At 48.3% G+C, this 24,570-nt stretch overlaps 1 protein-coding gene across 3 annotated transcripts in view; it reads left to right on the forward strand.

The window, feature by feature from the left end:
* LOC140486042 (seven in absentia homolog 3-like) overlaps positions 1–21,173 on the forward strand; it is a 48,826-nt gene extending 27,653 nt beyond the window's left edge. Inside the window, exons 2-3 of one of the 3 annotated variants that reach the window (XR_011962512.1) lie at positions 19,781–20,464; positions 20,740–21,173. Coding sequence is in view for 2 of the 3 variants with exons in the window: in XM_072584625.1 (XP_072440726.1) it covers positions 19,781–20,308 (528 nt within the window). In the remaining variant the exon portion in view is untranslated. Of the gene's footprint in view, positions 1–19,780 lie in introns of all 3 variants that reach the window. The other 2 variants (XM_072584625.1, XM_072584626.1) reach the window with 2 other exon arrangements.
* Positions 21,174–24,570: the final 3,397 nt, after the last annotated feature.

Here is a 24,570-nt window from a genome sequence, read left to right on the forward strand (position 1 = left end):
GTGGAGGTTGGGTTGGTGGGGGGTGTGGACCTGACAAGGGAGTCATGGAGGGAGTGGTCTTTTCAGAACGCTGATAGGGGAGGGAAGGGAAATATATCCCTGGTGGTGGGGTCCGTTTGGAGGTGGCAGAATTGATGGCGGATGATACGCTGTACATAGAGGTTTGTGGGGTGGTAGGTGAGGACCAGTGGGGTTCTGTCCTGGTGGCGGTTGGAGGGGCGGGGCTCAAGGGCGGAGGAGCGGGAAGTGGAAGACATGCGGTAGACGGCAGCGTTTCCCCCCAGACGTGGTTGACGATGCCCTCCACCGCTAACCAGTGTTAACTCTGGGTCACACAGTGCTAACCAGTGTTCCCTGACTGGGTCACACAGTGCTAACCAGTGTTCACCATCTGGGTCACACAGTGCCAACCAGTGTTCACTGTCTGGGTCACACAGTGCCAACCAGTGTTCACTGTCTGGGTCACACATTGCTAACCAGTGTTCACTGTCTGGGTCACGCAGTGCTAACCAGTGTTCACTGTCTGGGTCACGCAGTGCTCACCAGCATTCACTGTCTGGGTCACACAGTGCTAACCAGTGTTCACTATCTGGGTCATGCAGTGCTAACCAGTGTTCACTATCTGGGTCACACAGTGCTAACCAGTGTTCACCATCTGGGTCACACAGTGCGAACCAGTGTTCACTCTGTGTCACACAGTGCTAACCAGTGTTCGCCATCTGGGTCTTGTAATGCTAACCAGTGTTCACTGTCTGGATCATGCAGTGCTCACCAGCATTCACTGTCTAGGTCACACAGTGCTAACCAGTATTCACTATCTGGGTCACGCAGTGCTAACCAGTATTCACTGTCTGGGTCACACAGTGCTAACCAGTATTCACTATCTGGGTCACGCAGTGCTAACCAGTATTCACTGTCTGGTTCACACTGTGCTAACAATGTTCACTGTCTGGGTCACACAATGCTAACCAGCATTCACTACCTGGGTCATGTAGTGCTAACCAGTGTTCACTGTCTGGATCACGCAGCGCTAATCAGTGTTCACTGTCTAGGTCACGCAATGCTAACCAGTGTTCACTGTCTGGGTCACTCATTGCTAACCAGCATTCACTATCTGGGTCACACAGTGCTAACTAGTGTTCACTATCTGGGTCACGCAGTGCTAACCAGTGTTCACAGTCTGGGACACACAGTGCTAACCAATGTTCACTATCTGGGTCATGCAGTGCGAACCAGTGTTCACTCTGTGTCACACAGTGCTAACCAGTGTTCACCATCTGGGTCACACTGTGCTAACAGTGTTCACCATCTGGGTCACATTGTGCTAACAGTGTTCAGTATCTGGGTCATGCGGTGCTAACAGTGTTCAGTATCTGGGTCATGCAGTGCTAACCAGTGTTCACTATCTGGGTCACGCAGTACTAACCAGTGTTCACCGTCTGGGTCACACTGTGCGAACTGTGTTCACTATCTGGGTCATGCAGTGCTAACCAGTGTTCACTGTCTGGGTCACACTGTGCTAACCAGTGTTCATGAGCTGGAACAAGCAGTGCTAACGCGTATTCACTGTCTGGGTCACACAGTGCTAACCAGTGTTCACTATTTGGGTCACGCCGTGTTAACCAGTGTTCACTGTCTGGGTGACACAGTGCTAACCAGAGTCATTACCTGGGTCATGCAGTGCTAACTAGTGTTCACCATCGGGGTCACACAGTGCTAACCAGTGTTCACTGTCTGGGACACACAGTGCTAACCAGTGTTCGCCATCTGGGTCTTGTAATGCTAACCAGTGTTCACTGTCTAGGTCACGCAATGCTAACCAGTATTCACTGTCTGGTTGACACAGTGCTAACCAGAGTCACTACCTGGGTCATGCAGTGCTAACCAGTGTTCACTATCTGGGTCACACAGTGCTAACCAGTGTTCACCGTCTGGGTCACACTGTGCGAACAGTGTTCACTATCTGGGTCATGCAGTGCTAACCAGTGTTCACTGTCTGGGTCACACAGTGCTAACCAGTGTTCACTGTCTGGGTCACACAGTGCTAACCAGTGTTCACTGTCTGGGTCACACTGTGCTAACCAGTGTTCACCATCTGGGTCACACTGTGCTAACAGTGTTCAGTATCTGGGTCATGTAGTGCTAACCAGTGTTCACTATCTGGATCACGCAGTACTAACCAGTGTTCACCGTCTGGGTCACACTGTGCGAACAGTGTTCACTATCTGGGTCATGCAGTGCGAACCAGTGTTCACTCTGGGTCACACAGTGCTAACCAGTGTTCACGAGCTGGATCACGCAGTGCTAATGCGTATTCACTGTCTGGGTCACACAGTGCTAACCAGTGTTCACTATTTGGGTCACGCCGTGCTAACCAGTGTTCACTGTCTGGGTGACACAGTGCTAACCAGAGTCACTACCCGGGTCATGCAGTGCTAACCAGTGTTCACGAGCTGGAACAAGCAGTGCTAACGCGTATTCACTGTCTGGGTCACACAGTGCTAACCAGTGTTCACTATTTGGGTCACGCCGTGCTAACCAGTGTTCACTGTCTGGGTGACACAGTGCTAACCAGAGTCATTACCTGGGTCATGCAGTGCTAACCAGTGTTCACCATCTGGGTCACACAGTGCTAACCAGTGTTCACTGTCTGGGACACACAGTGCTAACCAGTGTTCACCATCTGGGTCTTGTGCTAACCAGTATTCACTGTCTGGTTCACACTGTGCTAACACTGTTCACTGTCTGGGTCACACAGTGCTAACCAGTATTCACTATCTGGGTCACGCAGTGCTAACCAGTATTCACTGTCTGGTTCACATTGTGCTAACAATGTTCACTGTCTGGGTCACACAGTGCTAACCAGCGTTCACTACCTTGGTCATGCAGTGCTAACCAGTGTTCACTGTCTGGGTCACACAATGCTAACCAGCATTCACTACCTGGGTCATGCAGTGCTAACCAGTATTGACTGTCTGGGTGACACAGTGCTAACCAGAGTCACTACCTGGGTCATGCAGTGCTAACCAGTGTCCACCATCTGGGTCACACAGTGCTAACCAGTGTTCACTGTCTGGATCACGCAGTGCTAACCAGTGTTCACTGTCTGGGTCACACTGTGCTAACCAGTGTTCACTGTCTGGATCACGCAGTGCTAACCAGTGTTCATTGTCTGGGTCATGTTGTGCTAACTAGTGTTCACTGTCTGGGTCACGCAGTGCTAACCAGTGTTCACAGTCTGGGACACAGTGCTAACCAATGTTCACTATCTGGGTCATGCAGTGCGAACCAGTGTTCACTCTGTGTCACACAGTGCTAACCAGTGTTCACCATCTGGGTCACACTGTGCTAACAGTGTTCAGTATCTGGGTCATGCAGTGCTAACCAGTGTTCACTGTCTGGGTCACGCAGTACTAACCAGTGTTCACCGTCTGGGTCACACTGTGTGAACAGTGTTCACTATCTGGGTCATGCAGTGCTAACCAGTGTTCACTGTCTGGGTCACACAGTGCTAACCAGTGTTCACTGTCTGGGTCACTCATTGCTAACCAGTGTTCACCGTGTGGGACACACAGTGCTAACCAGTGTTCATTATCTGGGTCATGCAGTGCGAACCAGTGTTCACTCTGTGTCACACAGTGCTAACCAGTGTTCACCATCTGGGTCACACTGTCCTAACAGTGTTCACTATCTGGGTCATGCAGTGCTAACCAGTGTTCACTGCCTGGGTCACACAGTGTTAACCAGTGTTCACTGTCTGGGTCACGCAGTGCTAACTAGTGTTCACTATCTGGGTCATGCAGTGCTAACCAGTATTCATTATGTGGGTCACGCAGTGCTAATCGGCGTTCACTGTCAGGGTCACACAGTGCTAACCTGTGTTCACTATCTGGGTCATGTCGTGCTAACCAGTGTTCACTGTCTGGGTCACACAGTGCTAACCAGTGTTCACAGTCTGGGGCACACAGTGCTAACCAATGTTCACTATCTGGGTCATGCAGTGCGAACCAGTGTTCACCCTGTGTCACACAGTGCTAACCAGTGTTCACCGTCTGGGTCACACTGTGCGAACAGTGTTCACTACCTGGGTCATGCAGTGCTAACCAGTGTTCACTGTCTGGGTCACACAGTGCTAACCAGTGTTCACTGTCTGGGTCACTCATTGCTAACCAGTGTTCACAGTCTGGGACACACAGTGCTAACCAGTGTTCACTATCTGGGTCATGCAGTGCGAACCAGTGTTCACTATTTGGGTCACGCCGTGCTAACCAGTGTTCACTGTCTGGGTGACACAGTGCTAACCAGAGTCACTACCTGGGTCATGCAGTGCTAACCAGTGTTCACTGTCTGGGTCACACTGTGCGAACAGTGTTCACTACCTGGGTCATGCAGTGCTAACCAGTGTTCACTGTCTGGGTCACACAGTGCTAACCAGTGTTCACTGTCTGGGTCACTCATTGCTAACCAGTGTTCACAGTCTGGGACACACAGTGCTAACCAGTGTTCACTATCTGGGTCATGCAGTGCGAACCAGTGTTCACTATTTGGGTCACGCCGTGCTAACCAGTGTTCACTGTCTGGGTGACACAGTGCTAACCAGAGTCACTACCTGGGTCATGCAGTGCTAACCAGTGTTCACCGTCTGGGTCACACTGTGCGAACAGTGTTCACTACCTGGGTCATGCAGTGCTAACCAGTGTTCACTGTCTGGGTCACACAGTGCTAACCAGTGTTCACTGTCTGGGTCACTCATTGCTAACCAGTGTTCACAGTCTGGGACACACAGTGCTAACCAGTGTTCACTATCTGGGTCATGCAGTGCGAACCAGTGTTCACTATTTGGGTCACGCCGTGCTAACCAGTGTTCACTGTCTGGGTGACACAGTGCTAACCAGAGTCACTACCTGGGTCATGCAGTGCTAACCAGTGTTCACTGTCTGGGTCACACAGTGCTAACCAGTGTTCACTGTCTGGGTCACACAGTACTAACCAGTGTTCACAGTCTGGGACACACAGTGCTAACCAATGTTCACTATCTGGGTCATGCAGTGCGAACCAGTGTTCACCCTGTGTCACACAGTGCTAACCAGTGTTCACTATCTGGGTCACACTGTGCTAACAGTGTTCAGTATCTGGGTCATGCGGTGCTAACCAGTGTTCACTATCTGGATCACGCAGTACTAACCAGTGTTCACCGTCTGGGTCACACTGTGCGAACAGTGTTCACTATCTGGGTCACTCATTGCTAACCAGCATTCACTATCTGGGTCACACAGTGCTAACCAGTGTTCACTGTCTGGATCACGCAGCGCTAACCAGTGTTCACTGTCTGGGTCACACAGTGCTAATCAGTGTTCACTGTCTAGGTCACGCAATGCTAACCAGTGTTCACTGTCTGGATCACGCAGCGCTAACCAGTGTTCACTGTCTGGGTCACACAGTGCTAATCAGTGCTCACTGTCTAGGTCACGCAATGCTAACCAGTATTCACTGTCAGGGTGACACAGTGCTAACCAGAGTCACTACCTGGGTCATGCAGTGCTAACCAGTGTTCACTATCTGGGTCACACAGTGCTAACCAGTGTTCACCGTCTGGGTCACACTGTGCGAACAGTGTTCACTACCTGGGTCATGCAGTGCTAACCAGTGTTCACTGTCTGGGTCACACAGTGCTAACCAGTGTTCACTGTCTGGGTCACTCATTGCTAACCAGTGTTCACAGTCTGGGACACACAGTGCTAACCAGTGTTCACTATCTGGGTCATGCAGTGCGAACCAGTGTTCACTATTTGGGTCACGCCGTGCTAACCAGTGTTCACTGTCTGGGTGACACAGTGCTAACCAGAGTCACTACCTGGGTCATGCAGTGCTAACCAGTGTTCACTGTCTGGGTCACACAGTGCTAACCAGTGTTCACTGTCTGGGTCACACAGTACTAACCAGTGTTCACAGTCTGGGACACACAGTGCTAACCAATGTTCACTATCTGGGTCATGCAGTGCGAACCAGTGTTCACCCTGTGTCACACAGTGCTAACCAGTGTTCACCGTCTGGGTCACACTGTGCGAACAGTGTTCACTATCTGGGTCACTCATTGCTAACCAGCATTCACTATCTGGATCACACAGTGCTAACCAGTGTTCACTGTCTGGATCACGCAGCGCTAACCAGTGTTCACTGTCTGGGTCACACAGTGCTAATCAGTGTTCACTGTCTAGGTCACGCAATGCTAACCAGTGTTCACTGTCTGGATCACGCAGCGCTAACCAGTGTTCACTGTCTGGGTCACACAGTGCTAATCAGTGTTCACTGTCTAGGTCACGCAATGCTAACCAGTATTCACTGTCAGGGTGACACAGTGCTAACCAGAGTCACTACCTGGGTCATGCAGTGCTAACCAGTGTTCACTATCTGGGTCACACAGTGCTAACCAGTGTTCACCGTCTGGGTCACACTGTGCGAACAGTGTTCACTACCTGGGTCATGCAGTGCTAACCAGTGTTCACTGTCTGGGTTACACAGTGCTAACCAGTGTTCACTGTCTGGGTCACTCATTGCTAACCAGTGTTCACAGTCTGGGACACACAGTGCTAACCAGTGTTCACTATCTGGGTCATGCAGTGCGAACCAGTGTTCACTCTGTGTCACACAGTGCTAACCAGTGTTCACTATCTGGGTCACACTGTCCTAACAGTGTTCACTATCTGGGTCATGCAGTGCTAACCAGTGTTCACTGCCTGGGTCACACAGTGTTAACCAGTGTTCACTGTCTGGGTCACGCAGTGCTAACTAGTGTTCACCATCTGGGTCACGCAGTGCTAACCAGTATTCATTATGTGGGTCACGCAGTGCTAATCAGCGTTCACTGTCAGGGTCACACAGTGCTAACCAGTGTTCACTATCTGGGTCATGTCGTGCTAACCAGTGTTCACTGTCTGGGTCACACAGTGCTAACCAGTGTTCATCCTGTGTCACACAGTGCTAACCAGTGTTCACTATCTGGGTCACACTGTGCTAACAGTGTTCAGTATCTGGGTCATGCAGTGCTAACCAGTGTTCACTATCTGGATCACGCAGTACTAACCAGTGTTCACCGTCTGGGTCACACTGTGCGAACAGTGTTCACTATCTGGGTCATGCAGTGCGAACCAGTGTTCACTCTGTGTCACACAGTGCTAACCAATGTTCACCATCTGGGTCACACTGTGCTAACAGTGTTCAGTATCTAGGTCATGCAGTGCTAACCAGTGTTCACTATCTGGATCACGCAGTACTAACCAGTGTTCACCGTCTGGGTCACACTGTGCGAACAGTGTTCACTATCTGGGTCATGCAGTGCTAACCAGTGTTCACTGTCTGGGTCACACTGTGCTAACCAGTGTTCACGAGCTGGATCACGCAGTGCTAACGCGTATTCACTGTCTGGGTCACACAGTGCTAACCAGTGTTCACTATTTGGGTCACGCCTTGCTAACCAGTGTTCACTTTCTGGGTTACACAGTGCTAACCAGAGTCACTACCTGGGCCATGCAGTGCTAACCAGTGTTCACCGTCTGGGCCACACAGTGCTAACCAGTGTTCACCATCTGGGTCTTGTAGTGCTAACCAGTGTTCACTGTCTGGATCACGCAGTGCTCACCAGCATTCACTGTCTGGATCACACAGTGCTAACCAGTATTCACTATCTAGGTCACACAGTGCTAACCAGTATTCACTGTCTGGTTCACACTGTGCTAACAATGTTCACTGTCTGGGTCACACAGTGCTAACCAGCGTTCACTACCTTGGTCATGCAGTGCTAACCAGTGTTCACTGTCTGGATCACGCAGCGCTAACCAGTGTTCACTGTCTGGGTCACACAGTGCTAATCAGTGTTCACTGTCTAGGTCACACAATGCTAACCAGTATTCACTGTCTGGGTGACACAGTGCCAACCAGAGTCACTACCTGGGTCATGCAGTGCTAACCAGTGTTCACCATCTGGGTCACACAGTGCTAACCAGTGTTCACTATCTGGGTCACGCAGTGCTAACCAGTGTTCACAGTCTGGGACACACAGTGCTAACAAATGTTCACTATCTGGGTCATGCAGTGCGAACCAGTGTTCACTTTGTGTCACACAGTGCTAACCAGTGTTCACCATCTGGGTCACACTGTGCTAACAGTGTTCAGTATCTGGGTCATGCAGTGCTAACCAGTGTTCACTATCTAGGTCACGCAGTACTAACCAGTGTTCACCGTCTGGGTCACACTGTGCGAACAGTGTTCACTACCTGGGTCATGCAGTGCTAACCAGTGTTCACTGTCTGGGTCACGCCGTGCTAACCAGTGTTCACTGTCTGGGTGACACAGTGCTAACCAGAGTCACTACCTGGGTCATGCAGTGCTAACCAGTGTTCACCATCTGGGTCACACAGTGCTAACCAGTGTTCACTCTCTGGGTCACACATTGCTAACCAGTGTTCACTATCTGGGTCACGCAGTGCTAACCAGTGTTCACTGTCTGGGTCACACAGTGCTAACCAGTGTTCACTATCTGGGTCACACTGTGCAAACCAGTGTTCACCATCTGGGTCATGCAGTGCTAACCAGTATTCACTCTGTGTAACACAGTGCTAACCAGTGTTCACCATCTGGGTCACACTGTGCTAACAGTGTTCCCCCTCTGGGTCACGCAGTGCTAACCAGTGTTCACTGTGGGTCACACAGTACTAACCAGTGTTCACTATCTGGGTCACGCAGTGCTAACCAGTGTTCACTATCTGGGCCATGCAGTGCTAACCAGTGTTCACTATTTGGGTCACGCAATGCTAACCCGTATTCACCATCTGCGTCATGTAGTGCTAACCAGTGTTCACTGTCAGGGTCACACAGTGCTAACCAGTGTTCATTATCTGGATCACGCAGTGCTAACCCGTATTCACTGCCCGGGTCATGCAGTGCTAACCAGTGTTCACTATTTGGGACACGCATTGCTAACCAGTGTTCACTATCTGGGTCACGCAGTGCTAACCAGTGTTCACTATCTGGGCCATGCAGTACGAACTAGTGTTCACTGTGTCACACAGTGCTAACCAGTGTTCACCATCTGGGTCGCACTGTGCTAACAGTGTTCACTATTTGGGTCATGCAGTGCTAACCAGTGTTCACTATCTGGGTCATGCAGTGCTAACAAGTGTTCACTGCCTGCTTCACGCAGTGCTAACTAGTGTTCACTCTCTGCGTCATACTGTGCTAACAGTGTTAATGCTGGGTCATGCAGTGCTAACCACTGTTCACTCTGGGTCACACAGTGCTAATCAGTATTCACTGTCTGGGTCACACAGTGCTAACCAGTGTTCACTGTCTGGGCCACAAAGTGCTAACCAGTGTTCACTGTCTGGATCATGCAATGCTAACTAGTGTTCACAATCTGGGTCATGTACTGCTATCCAGTGTTCACTATCTGGGTCATGCAGTGCTAACCACTGTTCACTGTCTGGGTCACACAGTGCTAACCAGTGTTCACCATCTGGGTCACACTGTGCTAACAGTGTTCACTATCTGGGTCATGCAGTGCTAACCAGTTATGACCGTCTGGGTCAAGCAGTGCTAACCAGAGTTCACTCTGGGTCACACAGTACTAACCAGCGTTCACTATCTGGGTCACGCAGTGCTAACCAGTGTTCACTATCTGGGTCACACAATACTAACCAGTGTTCATTGTCTGGGTGCTAACCATTGTTCACTATCTGGGTTAAGCAGTGCTAACCATTGTTCACTATCTGGGTCACGCAGTGCTAACCAGTGTTCACTATCTGAGTCACGCAGTACTTACCAGTGTTCACCATCTGGGTCACGCAGTGCTAACCAGCGTTCACTGTCTTGGTCACACAGTGCTAACCAGTGTTCACTCTGGGTCACGCAGTGCTAACCAGTGTTCACGGTCTGCGTCACGCAGTGCTAACCAGTGTTCACTCTGTGTCACACAGTGCTAACCAGTGTTTACCATCTGGGTCATGTACTGCTAACCAGTGTTCACTGTCAGGGTCGCGCAGTGCTAACCTGCGTTCACTGTCTGGGTCACACAGTGCTAACCAGTGTTTACTGTCTGGGCCACGCATTGCTAACCAGTGTTCACTACCTGGGTCATGCAGTGCTAACCAGTGTTCACTGTCTGGGTCACGCCGTGCTAACCAGTGTTCACTGTCTGGGTGACACAGTGCTAACCAGAGTCACTACCTGGGTCATGCAGTGCTAACCAGTGTTCACCATCTGGGTCACACAGTGCTAACCAGTGTTCACTCTCTGGGTCACACATTGCTAACCAGTGTTCACTATCTGGGTCACGCAGTGATAACCAGTGTTCACTGTCTGGGTCACACAGTGCTAACCAGTGTTCACTATCTGGGTCACACTGTGCAAACCAGTGTTCACCATCTGGGTCATGCAGTGCTAACCAGTATTCACTCTGTGTAACACAGTGCTAACCAGTGTTCACCATCTGGGTCACACTGTGCTAACAGTGTTCCCCCTCTGGGTCACGCAGTGCTAACCAGTGTTCACTGTGGGTCACACAGTACTAACCAGTGTTCACTATCTGGGTCACGCAGTGCTAACCAGTGTTCACTATCTGGGCCATGCAGTGCTAACCAGTGTTCACTATTTGGGTCACGCAATGCTAACCCGTATTCACCATCTGCGTCATGTAGTGCTAACCAGTGTTCACTGTCAGGGTCACACAGTGCTAACCAGTGTTCATTATCTGGATCACGCAGTGCTAACCCGTATTCACTGCCCGGGTCATGCAGTGCTAACCAGTGTTCACTATTTGGGACACGCATTGCTAACCAGTGTTCACTATCTGGGTCACGCAGTGCTAACCAGTGTTCACTATCTGGGCCATGCAGTACGAACTAGTGTTCACTGTGTCACACAGTGCTAACCAGTGTTCACCATCTGGGTCGCACTGTGCTAACAGTGTTCACTATTTGGGTCATGCAGTGCTAACCAGTGTTCACTATCTGGGTCATGCAGTGCTAACAAGTGTTCACTGCCTGCTTCACGCAGTGCTAACTAGTGTTCACTCTCTGCGTCATACTGTGCTAACAGTGTTAATGCTGGGTCATGCAGTGCTAACCACTGTTCACTCTGGGTCACACAGTGCTAATCAGTATTCACTGTCTGGGTCACACAGTGCTAACCAGTGTTCACTGTCTGGGCCACAAAGTGCTAACCAGTGTTCACTGTCTGGATCATGCAATGCTAACTAGTGTTCACAATCTGGGTCATGTACTGCTATCCAGTGTTCACTATCTGGGTCATGCAGTGCTAACCACTGTTCACTGTCTGGGTCACACAGTGCTAACCAGTGTTCACCATCTGGGTCACACTGTGCTAACAGTGTTCACTATCTGGGTCATGCAGTGCTAACCAGTTATGACCGTCTGGGTCAAGCAGTGCTAACCAGAGTTCACTCTGGGTCACACAGTACTAACCAGCGTTCACTATCTGGGTCACGCAGTGCTAACCAGTGTTCACTATCTGGGTCACACAATACTAACCAGTGTTCATTGTCTGGGTTAAGCAGTGCTAACCATTGTTCACTATCTGGGTTAAGCAGTGCTAACCATTGTTCACTATCTGGGTCACGCAGTGCTAACCAGTGTTCACTATCTGAGTCACGCAGTACTTACCAGTGTTCACCATCTGGGTCACGCAGTGCTAACCAGCGTTCACTGTCTTGGTCACACAGTGCTAACCAGTGTTCACTCTGTGTCACACAGTGCTAACCAGTGTTTACCATCTGGGTCATGTACTGCTAACCAGTGTTCACTGTCAGGGTCGCGCAGTGCTAGCCAGTGTTCACTATCTGGGTCATGTACTGCTAACCAGTGTTTACTGTCTGGGTCATGCAGTGCTAACCTGCGTTCACTGTCTGGGTCACACAGTGCTAACCAGTGTTTACTGTCTGGGCCACGCATTGCTAACCAGTGTTCACTATCTGGGTCATGTAGTGCTAACCAGTGTTCACTATCTGGGTCACACAATGCTAACCAGTGTTCACTTTCTGTGTCACACAGTGCTAACCAGTTTTTGCCATGTGGGTCACGCAGTGTTAACCAGTGTTCAGCCTCTGGGTTATGTAGTGCTAACCAGTATTCAGCCTTTGAGTTATGCAGTGCTAACTAGTGTTCACGGCCTGAGTCAAGCAGAGCTAACCATTATTTATTATTGTACCCAACACCACAGTAATATTTGAGGATGTTATCAAGGATATTTTAAGTTGACGGGTTGGGATTGAATTGCAGACAGTAATCCATCCTGAGCTACTCTTGATTAAAATTAACATGAATATCAGTCAGGAAAAGTAGGAGCATGGATTTGTGGAATGTCTTTGACAACGTCAGGAGTGGTCTGGAAAGACTGAACTGTCTCGGAAGGAGAGACGACTGAATGACAGATGTTGTAAGAGCAAGAGGAGGTTAGATTGGGGAAATGTAAGGAAGACGTTTCCACTGATGGGTGGGTCACAAATTTATCATAACATAAATCCAACTGGGAAATCAGGAGCAACTTTCTCACTCGGCAAGTACTCAGTAAAAGGTGGATCTTAAGGAGCATTTTCGATGGGACGAGGAGGCAGAAAGCTGTGCTGGGGCGAGTTCTACTGAGCTGCAACTAAACACCTTTGGAGAGCCTCAAGGTAGGAATCCAGATGGGCCGGGGAACTTGGTGGAGGGTTGCTCAAGCCGAAGGACAGTGCTGAGTTAGTGAGGGACAAAACCATGGATAGATTGAATCAGAGTACTTAGAACATTACAGCGCAGTACAGGCCCTTGATGTTGTGCCAACCTGGTGAGACCGATCCAAAGCCCATCTAACCATAGAACATTTCAGAGGGATGAGAATTTTAAATTCGTGCTGCCAGAGGAGTGGGAACAATCGATAAGGACAGGCTGATGGAATAGTGGACAGGGTATAGATCTGATAGACCAATCCTTCATTAGTGCGGAAACAGTTTGGATGTGTCTTTTACTTTTGACCAGCAACTGGCCTGGTGCCTCTCAGATTAACTGTGCTGATTGATCTCATTCTGAATGGCTGCAGTGAATGAGCAGCTGACCCTGGGGAGAGGTGGACAGCTGAGGGGGGTGGGGGGGGGGGTGGAGGGCGATGTGGGAGATGTTGGTTGGGGAGGCTCGAGATAACAGCGTTTGATAAGCTGACAGCAGTTAGCTGTCCTAATCGAAGCAGATAATTCTGTTACCGGAGCATTGAGACATCAATCAAAGTCACTGAAAAGCCAGGGCTGTGAGTGAAACCCAGGAAATGGTGGGCTAAGTGGAATCATTCACTTCAAAAGTGGATTTTGCATATAGTGGGTACAGTATATATATGATACTTTTATGAATGAATTATGTTTTTGAAATAAAAAGAAGTGGAGCACAATGTAGACTTGGGTTCGTGCTGAAAATAAATAAACGCCTTCCTGAAGTCACCCCCCATATAGAACGATAATCATCATTTTGATCTGAGCCTATTGCAGTGTGCGTCTAACTCTGTATATTTACCCCTCCCTGATGATTGGGAGTTCAGCCTTATCAACCTGTGCTAATCTTGGCCAAAATGACGACGGGAGCTGGAGAAGAGGAGTGGAGGACCGGTGATCTGGAATCATGTGGAAATCCATATCTGAAAAACCAGGTTTCCCAAACTGAACTTGTCCCGTTACTTTGACTTTGGCCTGTATCCCTCAAAACCTTTCCTATTCATGTGCCTGTCCAAATGTCTTTTAAATGCTGTAACTCTACCCGCATCCACCACTTCCTCTGACAATTCATTCCACACACGAATCACACTCTGGTTTAAAAAGTTGCCCCTCAGGTCCCTTTTAGATCTTTCCCCTCTGGTTTTGAACTCCCCCCACCCTGGGGAAAAGACCTCACAATTCACCTTATCCATGCCTCTCATGATTTAATAAAACTCTATAATAAGGTCACCTCTCAACCTCTTATGCTCCAGTGAAAAAAGACCCAGCCTATTCAGCGTCTCCTTATAACACAAACCCTCCAGTCCCGGTAATATCCTTGTAAATATTTGGACCAAGGAGTCTGTTTCCATTGTGTTTGACTCAATGATTGTATTGGTCCCAGGAGATGTCTGGGCTCCACTGCCTTGCCCCATCTAGTTGAATAGTTCAGTGTAAAAGTTTACAAGTATCTATGCTGGCCTGTGGAGAAAGAGTTTTTGAAGGTGACAGACACTTGTGTGACTGTGGCCCTGCCCCAAACCAATGGCATTTTAAATTATGAGCTGTCATTTTAGAGTTCAACGGTCATGGGTTCAAGTCCCACTCTGTGAACACCGAATTAGGCTGATACTTCCAGGGCAGTGCAGAGGGAGTGCCGCACTGTCTGAGGTGCTGGCTTCTACTGAGTTGTTAAACCGAGACCGTGTCTGCTTTCTTGAGAGCACATGCAAGATTTCATAGGAGTAATTTGAAAAAAAGAAATACTCCCTCAGGATTTATTCCTAAACCATAGTCATAGAGATGTACAGCACTGAAACAGACCCTTCGGTCCAACCTGTCCATGCTGACCAGATATCCCAACCCAATCTAGTCCTGCCTGCCAGCACCCAGCCCATATCCCTCCAAACCCTTCCTATTCATATACCTATCCAAATGTCTCTTAAATGTTGCATATGTACCAGCCTCCACCACATCCTCTGGCAGCTCATTCCACACACGTACCACCCTCTGCGTGAAAAAATTGCCCCTTAGGTCCCTTTTATATCTTTCCCCTCTCACCCTAAACCTATGCCCTCTACTTCTGGACTCCCCGACCCCAGGAAAAAGACTTTGTCTATTTATCCTATCCATGCCCCTCATAATTTTGTAAATCTCTATAAGGTCACCCCTCAGCCTCCGACGCTCCAGGGAAAACAGCCCCAACCTGTCCAGCCTCTCCCTGTAGCTCAAATCTTCCAACCCTGGCAACATCCTTGTAAATCTTTTCTGAACCCTTTCAAGTTTCACAACACCTTTCCGATAGGATGGAGACCAGAATTGCACGCAATATTCCAACAGTGGCCTAACCAATGTCCTGTACAGCTGTAACATGACCTCCCAACTCTTGTACAACCAGCACCAATTAAAAGAAAAACAATTGAGAAGTTAGGGATTAGGAAAGTTTGTGACTTGTTTCTGACCAGGTCAGACTCAATGGGCCAAAGTGCTGTAGGTCACTGTGTGGTCTGAAATTCCTTGACTGTTTATCTCATTGCTATTAGTGGGAGCTGGCTGGCTGCAAGTTGATTGCTGAATTTCCCACAGCAGTCAAATTATTGCATCGGCTATGAAGTGCTTTGGGATGATCTGAGGTTGTGGCAGGTAATATATAAATGCACAAAGACCCTTTTCAACCCCAGAGCTGTTTGAGAACTCACTACTCGATCTTAAATGCCAGGGCGTGGGGAGCTGATGGTGACCATGTACCTGTTGACTCACTGTGTGGGCTAGCATGCTCCCTATAACTCTCTATTCCAGTAAATGTTTGGGGGCTGGCAGATTTGGGATGTTTTCCACTTGGATGTATCATATCCTCCATCCAACATGGCCCCATGGAGTTGGATCACTCTAACACTCCAGCATTGACTGAAATCTCCAGGTCCAAGGAGGGATCTCAAGCTGGTCGCTCTTACAGGCAAACCCAGGCCTAAACAAAAGGATCTCAGTGGAGCTTCAGCCTTGAGATAGTTTGAGGTTAACATGCCCTTTTGTATGAAACCCTACTTCCTGACAGCACCCTGGAAGGTCGTAGCTGTCATTTTAAGGCTGTGCTCCCACCCTATAGTTTCTCCTGACCTACTCTGTCAATCCCTTTTATCATCTCTATTAGTTTTCTCTTTCTGATTTATTCTTTAAGGGGGATGTGGGCCCCAATCACTGACAAGGCCAGCATTGAACTGATTGCCCATTGAACTGAATAGCTTACTAAACTACTTCAGAGGACAGTTAAGAGTTATCCTTGTTGCTGTAGGCCTGGACCCACATAGAGTCATACAGCTCAGAAACAGACCCTTCGGCCCAACCAGGTTTCCTAAACTGAACCGGCCCTGTTTGCCCACGTTTGGCCCATGTCAGTCTGAACCTTTCCTATTCATGTATCTGTGCAAATGCCTTTCAAATCTTATAATTGTACCCACCTCTACCACTTCATCTGGCACTTCAATCCATACACGCACCAGTCTCTGCATGAAAAAGTTACCCCTATGGTCACTTCTAAATCTTTCTCCTCTCACCTTAAACCTATGCCCTCTGGTTTTGGACTCCCCACCCCTGGGGAAGAGACCTTGGCTATTCACCCTTTCCATGCCCCTCATGAACCTCTTTAAGGTCACTCCTTAGCCTCTTATGGTGTAGGAGAAAATAGTCCCGGTCTATCCAGCCTCTCCTTATAACCCAAACCCTCCAGTCTTGATAACATCCTTGTAAATATTTTTTGCACCCTTTGCAGTTTAATAGCATCCTTCCTATAGCAAGGTGCCAGAACTGCACGCAGTACTCCAAATGTACAACTTTAACATGACGTCCCACTCCTGACCAATGAAGGCAAATGTGCCAAACCACCCTGTATACCTGTGATGCTGCTTTCAAGTAACTATGTACTGGCACCCCCTTGGACAGATGGGAGATTTCCAACTCTGAAGCATTTTTTGCGTTTTTAAACAACAATTGACATTAATTTAATGGTCAATCTTGCTAAGACTGGCTTTCAATGCCAGATTTATATGTTGCGTTTTTGATTTGATTTGTTGTTGTCACGTGTACCTAAGTACAGTGAAAAGTTTTGTTTTGCGAGCAGTGCAGGCAGATCATACTGTACAAAGACATACAGATCATGGGGTGTACAGGCAGAGCGAGACATGCAAGGTTACACTGCACAGGAGGTGCACAAAGCAAGGTCAACATTACATTTGAAGTTCGAGAGGTCCATTCATCAGTCTAATAACAGCAGGGAAGAAGCTGTTCTTGAACCTTTTGATATGTGTGTTTAAGCGTCTGTGTCTTCTGCCTGCTGGAAGAGGGTATTACCTGGGTGGGAGGGGTCTTTGATGATGTTGGCAGCCTTTCCACAGCAACGAGAAATGTAGATGGAGTCCATGGATGGGAGGTTGGCTTCGTGATGGTTGGAAAAGCACAGCCGGTCATGCAGCATCTGAGGAGCAAGAGAGTTGACATTTTGAGCATAAGCCCTTCATCAGGAACACCATCAGGATCAGACTCTGATCTCCAGCATCTGCAGTCCTCACTTTCTCCTTGTGTGATGGTCTGGGCTGTGTGCACAATTCTCTGTAGTTTCTCATGGTCCTGGGCAGAGCAGTTGCCAGAGCAAGCCTTTATGCTTTCTGTGGTGCGTTTGTAAATGTAATGTTGATCTTGCTTGGTCCAACTCTTGTTGGTGAGCATCCTTATGGACATGCTGAACTTCCTAAGCCACCTGAGGAAGTAGAGGTGTTCTTGTGCATCCCTGACTGTCACATCGACGTGACAGGTCCAGATTGTAGGTTATCGTCACTCCCAGGGACTTGACCCTCACCTCCGTTGATGTAAATGGGGGCACATCCTCCTCCTCTCAATCAAATCCCATTGGCTACAGGATTTGAACCTTTACCCCCAGGGCATTAATCTGGTGCCTATAGGTTACTAGTCCAGAGGGATTAACATTACCCCACCATCACAGTTTTCACCCCGCCCAACGTGACCGTCACCCCTGAAGACTTCATTTTCAAAGCAACGCGAACTCTGATATGGAAAACCAGCCTTTTTCAACTCTTTTAGAATAAATCTTTATTAAAGCCAGTAGTGAGAGCCAGGAGCTGGCCGCTTGTAAATAAATGGATGCACATTCCACATCCTTTATCCCTACTGCTTCTCTCTTACAACTTTATACTTCCTGTAAAGCTTCACTTCTTTATCTGGGCCCTCCCCCCGCAACCTTTCATTTCTTTTCCCTTATCCCGCTATGTACTATTTTAGCCCTTATTATTCACTTGCCAAAATTGAGTGCAGAAATGGAAACGCTGCAGATTTAAATAGAAGTGGTGGCACGTTCCGGAGCTTTGCATCAAATACGTGTGAATGATTGAAGACAATGAGTGATATCCCCTGTGCCATTGGTTAACCATCTGCTACTTTTTTTCTCGACATGACGGGTTGCATTTTGATTCAACGAAGAAACCTTTAATGAGAACATGAATAAGATCAGTGTGGGAATTGATATTCATTGTAAATTGCAGTCGCCGATAGTAATGAACCTGAAATTTTCAAACGCAGACTCGGACTTACAAAGCAGCTGCTGTGATAAATGTGCATCTGCTTACGATATATCATTTAATGGCATATAATGTGCTCTCCCACTCACAGTCTCAATCTCGGGCTGAATACCCTGAACCTATGCACTGTCATTATTCAAAGGCGTTACAGTATATTTGTTGCAAAGACTTCCCATATTGTCCCTTCGTATTGAAGGATGGTTTGGGAATTTCTAAACAGTGACTAAATCTAAAATTGAAGGCTGTTCTTAATGGTGGGGACCCTGAAATGAAACATTAGTTGTTGCTAAGAATCCTCTGGTCTCCTTATCTAAGGAAAGATATTCTGATGTTGGAGGCAGTCCAGAGAAGGTTCATCCTGAATATGGAAGAACTGCCTTGTGAGGAGGGGGTTGAGTAAATTTGGCCATTCTCCCATTGGAATATCAATGAATCAAAGGAGACCTTATTGAATCGCACAAGATTTGTAGAAAACTCGATGTGGTGAGGCTGTTTCCTCTTGGGTGCGAGTCTAGGACCAGAGGGCATCATCTCTGAGTTAGGGGGTCGCCCACACAAGACAGCAGTGAGGAGGAATTTCTTCCCTCAGAGGAGAGTGAATCCGTGGACTTCTTTACTGCAGAGGGCTGGGTCATTAAGTATCTTCAAAGCTGAGAGAGACATTTTTTTAGACAGTAAGGGGGAATTGAGGGTTATGCGGGAAAAGGCAGGAAAGGTGGAGTTGCAGATTATCAGATCAGCCAGGATCTAAGTGAATGGCAGAGCAGACTCCGAAAGGCCTACTCCTGCTCCTGGACATTAATGGCCGCACAGATCACTTGGGGAGTGAGACCTACCACCAGTAACTCCAGTCCAGTCCCCCAGTGATGTTGGGTTGTCCCTAGTACCCTTTGAAATGGGGCAGTTAGAGGTTTGGATTAGAGATTAGGGTTACAGGTTAGGATTAGGTATTATGGATAGAAATTAGGGTGAGGGTTAGATATAAGAGTTAGAGATTTGAGGTTATGGTTAGAGATTAGGGTTAGATGTTAGGGTTAAAGATTTGGGATAGGGTTTGGGATTAGGGTTCGATATAGGGTTAGGGATTAAGGTTAGATATTAGAGTTAGAGATTGGCGAAGGAGTTGGAGTTTTGTGTTAGTGGTAGAAATTAGGTTTATTGTTAGGGGTAGAGGTCGGGTTAGATTTGGAGATTAGGGTTCGGCTGAGAGTTTAGGGTTTGGGTCAGGACAGAGAAGCCCCTTCACTCAATGCCTCATGGGTCTGACCAAATGGATGGGTGGAAGGGCACAAGTCTGTACGAGTCGTGCCAACGAGTGCCCATCACTTGGCATTTGGATCCCAGAAAGAGTTGTGGGGGCAGGGTGTGTTTCGTCCTGCCGGGTGGTGGCTGAGCGGAGTAATGCTAACGATCTCTTTCTGTCTCTCTTTCTCTCCCCATGTCGCTGGCCCGTGAACCTCAGCGGCAGGCCCCAGCTGCAGGCTGGCTCTCGGCGAGCGGGGAGGATACCGCGGGGGGCTGCCCGCTGTCCTGGCCATGCCCGGGCAGACCCCGCTGCAGTGAGTGCCGGGGCCTGCTGAAGGCCGCCCTGCCGGACCTGGGCTCGGTGGCCACCCTGCGGGGGGACAGCATCGTGTTCCGGGCCAGTGGCATCCAGGGCCCGGGCCCAGGAGGCTGGGCGGCCTTGCAGTGCTGCCTGGGTCAGCACTTTGTGGTGCTGCTGGAGAGGAACGAGCAGGTGGGCGGGCGGCACCGCTTCCTGCTGCTGGTGCTGCTCCTGGGCACTGCCCGGCAAGCCGAGAGGTTCTCCTACCGCCTGGTGCTGAGCCGTCAGCGCCGACGCCTGACCTGGGAGGCCAACCCGCGTGGTCTGACTGGCACCGTCTCCCCGTCCACCGCCGACAGCCTGGTCTTCGACACCGTCGTCGCTCAACTCTTCGCCGATAATGGCAGCCTCGCCATCAACGTGACCATATCGAGCTGCCCATGACAGGACTGCCCTCCTCCTCCTCCTCCTCCCTGTGTGACCTCCTTCGCGCAAACGTCAGGTCCCTACCTCTGAGCCGGGAGTCCAGCCTCCACGTTCTCCAGCACCGTCTTGAAAATCTCCGTCTATCTGCTCGTGTTTCAAGAAAAAAAATTACAGGTATTGCCCGCCGTCCGAAAGTCGAGCCAAAATGACGTAAAGTGAAGAAGCGTTAGTTTATTTGGAAAGAGATTGGCCTTTCTTTCGTAAAAGCAAAAACTCTGTTCGGATTTCTTTCTGTTAGTGAAAACAGGTACTTCTGTAAAAGTGAAGTGGCGTAAAGCAAACTTTCGAAAAGTAGGGAATACCTGTAGCTGCAACCAACTCAACCAAGACCCGCTCCCCCACTCCAAGCTGCTTTGTGGTAACTGTCTTTCCTTCGATTACTATTACAGGTCGTCCTGCTATAAACCACGCCTCGTATCAATGCGAATTGGCTGTAACGTGATTGACGAATGGGGGCACTGTTTCTAAAGCACAACCTTTTAAGACGCGTGTTGGCTACAACACGATTGCATCGCCAACAGTTTAAGTCCTTTTTTGTTTCTGCAGCACGGGGCCACACAAGAACACGACCATCGCGTTACCGAAACTACCTGTGTTATGTAACAAGCACACCATCAGTGACTGGCTGTCTGAGGGAATAACACTGAGGACTCGGCATTTAGAGTCATCCAGCACAGAAACACACCCTTCGGTCCGACCAGTCCATGCTGACCGTAATCCCAAATTAAACTAGTCCCACTTTCCTGCGCTTGGCCCATATCCCTGCAAGTGGGGCAGAAGTGGGTACTGTAGATGCTGGAGATTAGAGTCAAAATTAGAGTGGTGCTGGAAAAGCACAGCAGGTCAGGCAGCATTTCGAGGAGCGGGAAAGTCAACGTTTCAGACAAAAGCCCTTGAAGGGCTTTTCCCACTCCTCGGATGCTGCCTGACCTTGCTGTGCTTTTCCAGCACCACTCAAATCTTGACCCATATCCCTGCAAACCTTTCCTATTCATGGACTAATCCAAACGTCTTGTAAACATTATAACTGTACCTGCATCCACCACTTCCTCTGGAAGTTCATTTCACACGTGAACCACTCTCTGTGTAACAATGTTGTCCCTCGTGTCCTTTTAAAAACTTTCTCCTCTCACCTTAAAAGTATGCTTCCTCATCTTGAAATCCCCACAATCGGGAAATGTACCTTGTTGTTGGCCTTATCGGTGCCCCTCATGATTTTATAAACCTCAAAACGTTCTGCTGCAACCTTTATAAGGGGCTCTGTGGTACAGTAGTAGTGTCCCCACCTCTGAGCCAGGAGGGCCACGCTCATGTCCCATAAGATATATAGGACCGGAGTTAGGCCAAACAACCCATCGAGTCAGCTCTGTCATTCAATCATGGCTGATATGTTTCTCAACCCCATTCTCCTGCCTTCTTCTTGTAACCTTTGACCTCCTTACCAGTCAAGAACATATCCATCTCTGTCTTAAATGCACTCCATGACTTGACCTCCACAGTCTTCTGTGGCAATAAATTCCACACATTAATCACCTCTGGCTGAAGAAATTCCTCCTCATCTCAGCTCTAAAGGGTCGGCCCTTCGCTCTGAGGCTCTGTCTCTGGGTCCTAGTTTCTCCTTAGTAACAGAAACATATTCTCCACAGCCACTCTGTCCAGGCCTCTCAGTAATCTGGAAGTTTCAATCAGATCTCCCCCCACCCCCTCCCATCGCCATCATCCTTCTCCGGTACTGTAAAAACAATCATGTGGGATTGCCCCTCTGAGCCGACCCATTTCTGCAATAGCTGCTGTGGAGTAACTCTCTTTTCTTTGTTAATTATATAACAAACCTGGAACCAGGTGGCTTCTGAGGGAATAACATTGAGGACTCGGTTTTTGCTATAAGTTTTATAAAGCTGGTAGTTTAGGGACTCGTGTGGTGCAGTGGTCGTGTCCCTGCCTCCGATGGGAGGCCTGAGTTCAAATCCCACCTGTTCTAGAGGTTTGGCATAACATCCTTGATACAGATTGGCTAGGAAAAATATGGAGAAAATGAGGACTGGAGAGCAGAGTGGCGAGTGTGGTGCTGGAAAAACACAGTGGGTCAGGCAGCATCCGGGGAGCAGGGGAATCATCATTTCGGGCAACAGTCCTGATGAAGGGCTCTTGCCTGAAACATTGATTCTCCTGCTCCTCAGATGCTGCCTGACCTGCTGTGATTTTCCAGCACCACACTCTCAACTCGGAAAAATATGTGCTGGGTATTATTTGTCTGGTTCCCACAGAGGTCACCTTGATTTTGATTTTCGGGATCACTATGTTGGCAATTGCCAGCGGTTTGTGTGAAACACGCAGTTTGAAACAATGCGTACATTGGACATGTACCTTCCTGAGGGCAAATACTCCAAGTTCAGAATTCACTGACTATGAAACCCTTTGCAACAGTAGCTCAGCCGGATTGGATCCGGCAGTTCTGCCGATGGTCTTGCCGTCGAGAGCAGAGTGCCGTCTGTATTCTGGCCAAGTTTCATACATTTCCAAGTGTTTTTTTTAAATTATTCATTCATGGTTGACAGTGGATTTGGCCTGGATTTTCTTGGCTTGCATAGACCATTTGAGAGGACAGTTAAGACACATTGCTATGAATCTGGAGTCACATGTAGGACGGACCAGGTAAAGACAGCAGATTTCCTTCCCCAAATGACGTTGGTGAACCAGATGGAATTTTAAACTACAATTTCAAATGGAATTTTAAAATACACTTTCAGAAATACAAGTTTTACCATTGGCATTGGCAGGTTTTGAACTGAAAGAATTAGACTGGGTTTCTTGGATTACTAACACTATGCCACCACCCCAGATCAAAGCTTAGTATCCCGTATATATCCTTCTGTTCAGAAATGTTATGACACAGGTCGAATTTGAACCTAAACCTCCTCATCTAAAGGTAGGGTCACTACCATGGTATAACAAGGGCACCTCAGCTCTATAAAACTTACAGCAAATGCCAAACGTCAATGTTATTCCCTCAGGTGCCACATTTCCTGGTTCCAGATTTATTACATAGCCTCAAGGGCGCTTGGAAATGCTAGGCTATTCTGGCTGTGATAGCGGGGAAGATTTTCTTTATATGTAAGTGTTATCATACGCAACTAAATGGCTTTCCCACCACCTAAATCACCATGACTTTTTTTTGTTTTTCTTAACAACATCAAACTTTGTTTTAATGGGTACCTTGTGAACCAGCACTCTCGATAAAAATTATACACCTCAAATACCGCAAAGTTTACTGTCTTATTCAGTCCAATTATTATAATTATTTAATTCATTTACCTCGATGTAAATATAGCTCGTTGTTCAATCGAATGGCCACATGAAATATCAATACTTGATTCAATTTCGAGTCAATTTCCCCTCAAATACTGCAATCTACTGCCATGTCCAAGTAGTTAGTTGAGGGTGGGATTGAGAAGGCTCTCAGCCAGTAAGGTTTATTTAAGGAAATGTCGCATTATTGTTGGATAAGTGCTTTGCGCTGTAAATACAGTATAATGGTGATGTGTCTGCCCCCTGCATTAAACTTCTATTACAGAGTGTGTGTTTTTATCGATTGTGTGGGCCTCTTGATTATCCAGAATATCTGATTAATTGGCCCACTCCTTACACCCAAAGGTGCAAGTCAATAAAATGTTTACTGTATTAGTTGCCCGTGTAGACTGGGGAAGATTTCAACTTTGTCCTAAAATGTATTTCAGGTGATTGTGAGTCAGCAGCCTGGTCTTGTATCACCTCCTGGTTTTTTATTTCCATCTCACTCTGCTGATAGCTCAGCATCAGTCAATAGAAACCAGTGACTAACAGGACTTGGTGATCCTGTTAAACAGTTGAGGGGAGTCATTGCTGCTGCTGAGCACATATTAAGCTATGGGGAGTCCAGAGAGGGGCTGGTACTTGAGTTTGGAAAGGGTGTTGTTAAATCAAAACGCTGCAAGTCCAGGCACAGTGCGACCAGATTTTGAGTTAATTATGTCATGTTACCTTAAAGGGCTCCAACTTCCAAAACCTATCAGTTCACCTTGCTTAATAGTGAGCTTCTCTCTCCTGTGCTAAGTAGATCCAGGGTTTTGTGTTGTGAATCCCAGCAAGAGGGGGGGAGAAGGCCATTCGGCCCATCAAGTCCACTCCAAAGAGTATCTCACCCATCTTCCCCAATCCCTGTAATCCTGCATTTCCCACTA

The sequence above is a fragment of the Chiloscyllium punctatum genome, chromosome 15, assembly GCF_047496795.1.
Source record: "Chiloscyllium punctatum isolate Juve2018m chromosome 15, sChiPun1.3, whole genome shotgun sequence".
Taxonomy (NCBI): domain Eukaryota; kingdom Metazoa; phylum Chordata; class Chondrichthyes; order Orectolobiformes; family Hemiscylliidae; genus Chiloscyllium; species Chiloscyllium punctatum.